The 1,400-nt window shown below is 64.8% G+C and overlaps 1 protein-coding gene across 1 annotated transcript in view; it reads right to left on the minus strand.

Moving 5' to 3' along the window:
• Positions 1 to 1,400, minus strand: part of GUCY2D (guanylate cyclase 2D, retinal) — a 12,820-nt gene that overhangs the window by 2,784 nt on the left and 8,636 nt on the right. Inside the window, 2 exon segments of the mRNA XM_077746737.1 lie at positions 425 to 573; positions 1,062 to 1,211. Coding sequence (XP_077602863.1) covers positions 425 to 573; positions 1,062 to 1,211 — 299 coding nt within the window.

The following is a 1,400-nucleotide window of genomic DNA, read 5'->3' on the forward strand; positions in this document are numbered from 1 at the left end:
CACCCTCTACCCGCGCGGATGCCAGGCTCTGCTTTCACATATTATGAGAAGCCAGATGGGAAAGGGGGGGCCCCGGAGGTCAGCTGCTCTGGGCTAATAATTGACAAGACACTGGTAATTGACGAGACACTGGAGTTTCGACTCCCAGACCTGAGGGTCTTTTGGGCCACACCTTGCAGAGCAATTCAAAGCAATTCAAATGTTACTCGAATTGAATGAACTATTTCTCCCACCCAGAGCTCTGTCTCCTGCCCCAAAGGCCTCCGCAGCCCGTTCTAGCTCTGCCCCCACCTAAATCCCAGTCCTCAGACTGCCCCTTGGGAAACAGCCTGGAGGTCAGACAGCCTGCTAAGGCTGCCTTCCTGAAGCCCCTCCCCGATGCGGACAAGCGGGCGCCCAGCCCCGGCCCGTCCCAGCCGCTGACCTGCTCAAAGGTGCGGTCCATGGTCGGCCGAAGGTCCGGCTGCTCGGCCCAGCACTGTTTCATCAGCTGGATACACTCCATGGGCGCCTGGTCCACGGACACGCAGGGCCGGCACAGCGGAGGGGGGCTCCGCACCCTCTGCACCACTTCTGGGGACATAAGGGGACCGAGAGAGGCCACCTCTGACTCTCGCCTGTTGAAGCCCCGAGGTGGGGGGGGGGGGGGGGGGNTGACAGGCAGAGCTAACGTTTGTTGCAGGTAAGAGCGAGGGCTGGGGTGGCCCAGTAGCTTGCGGGCTTATAGATGGTAAGTAGGATTTGAACCAGATCCCAGTGCCTTCGCCCCCTTCCCGGACACTGCTGCCTCCCTGCGGTCCCTAAGAATCAGAAGGGAGCCCGCTCCCTCGGGCTGGAGGAGCAGGTTGGGTCCAGGATGAGGCCAGAGGCAACCACTGAGGTCTGGGCGCCCAAGAGCCGCCCCCTCCCGTCCTGACGCTTGCTCTGCCCGGCCCAGAGCCTTGAGACCCCCATTAGGGAGGCCCACATAATTAAGCCTCAGCTCCGGGCTTTCGGGAAGGGAGGCCGGGCCCGGCGGGAGGCTCTGCCGCGGGCTGGAAGCGCGCCGCGAGGGGGCGTACCCTCGGCAGTCAGCTCCAGCATGGCGTAGGGGGCGCTGCGACACACGACCTCCTGCATGATGATGCCCAGGCTGAAGACGTCGCCCGCCAGCGTCCCCCTGCGCTCCAGGGCCGGGTCCCGAAGCAGCTCGGGGGCTGTCCACAGCTGGTCTGGGGTCGGGGAAGGGGGCGTGGGCATGCGGGAGGGCCTCGGGGGCGCTGGGGACAGACCCCCCTCCTAACCAATCAGCCCAGGCTCGCACCCACTCACCAGCTCGCAGCCTGAGTGTGGCCCCGCTGCCTGGAGCTATCCCGGGAGAAACTACCAGAAACCCAACGCGGGGGCTCGGAGAAAGCGCG

Source organism: Crocuta crocuta, unplaced genomic scaffold (genome assembly GCF_008692635.1).
Source record: "Crocuta crocuta isolate KB4526 unplaced genomic scaffold, BGI_CrCroc_1.0 scaffold139, whole genome shotgun sequence".
In the NCBI taxonomy this organism is placed as follows: domain Eukaryota; kingdom Metazoa; phylum Chordata; class Mammalia; order Carnivora; family Hyaenidae; genus Crocuta; species Crocuta crocuta.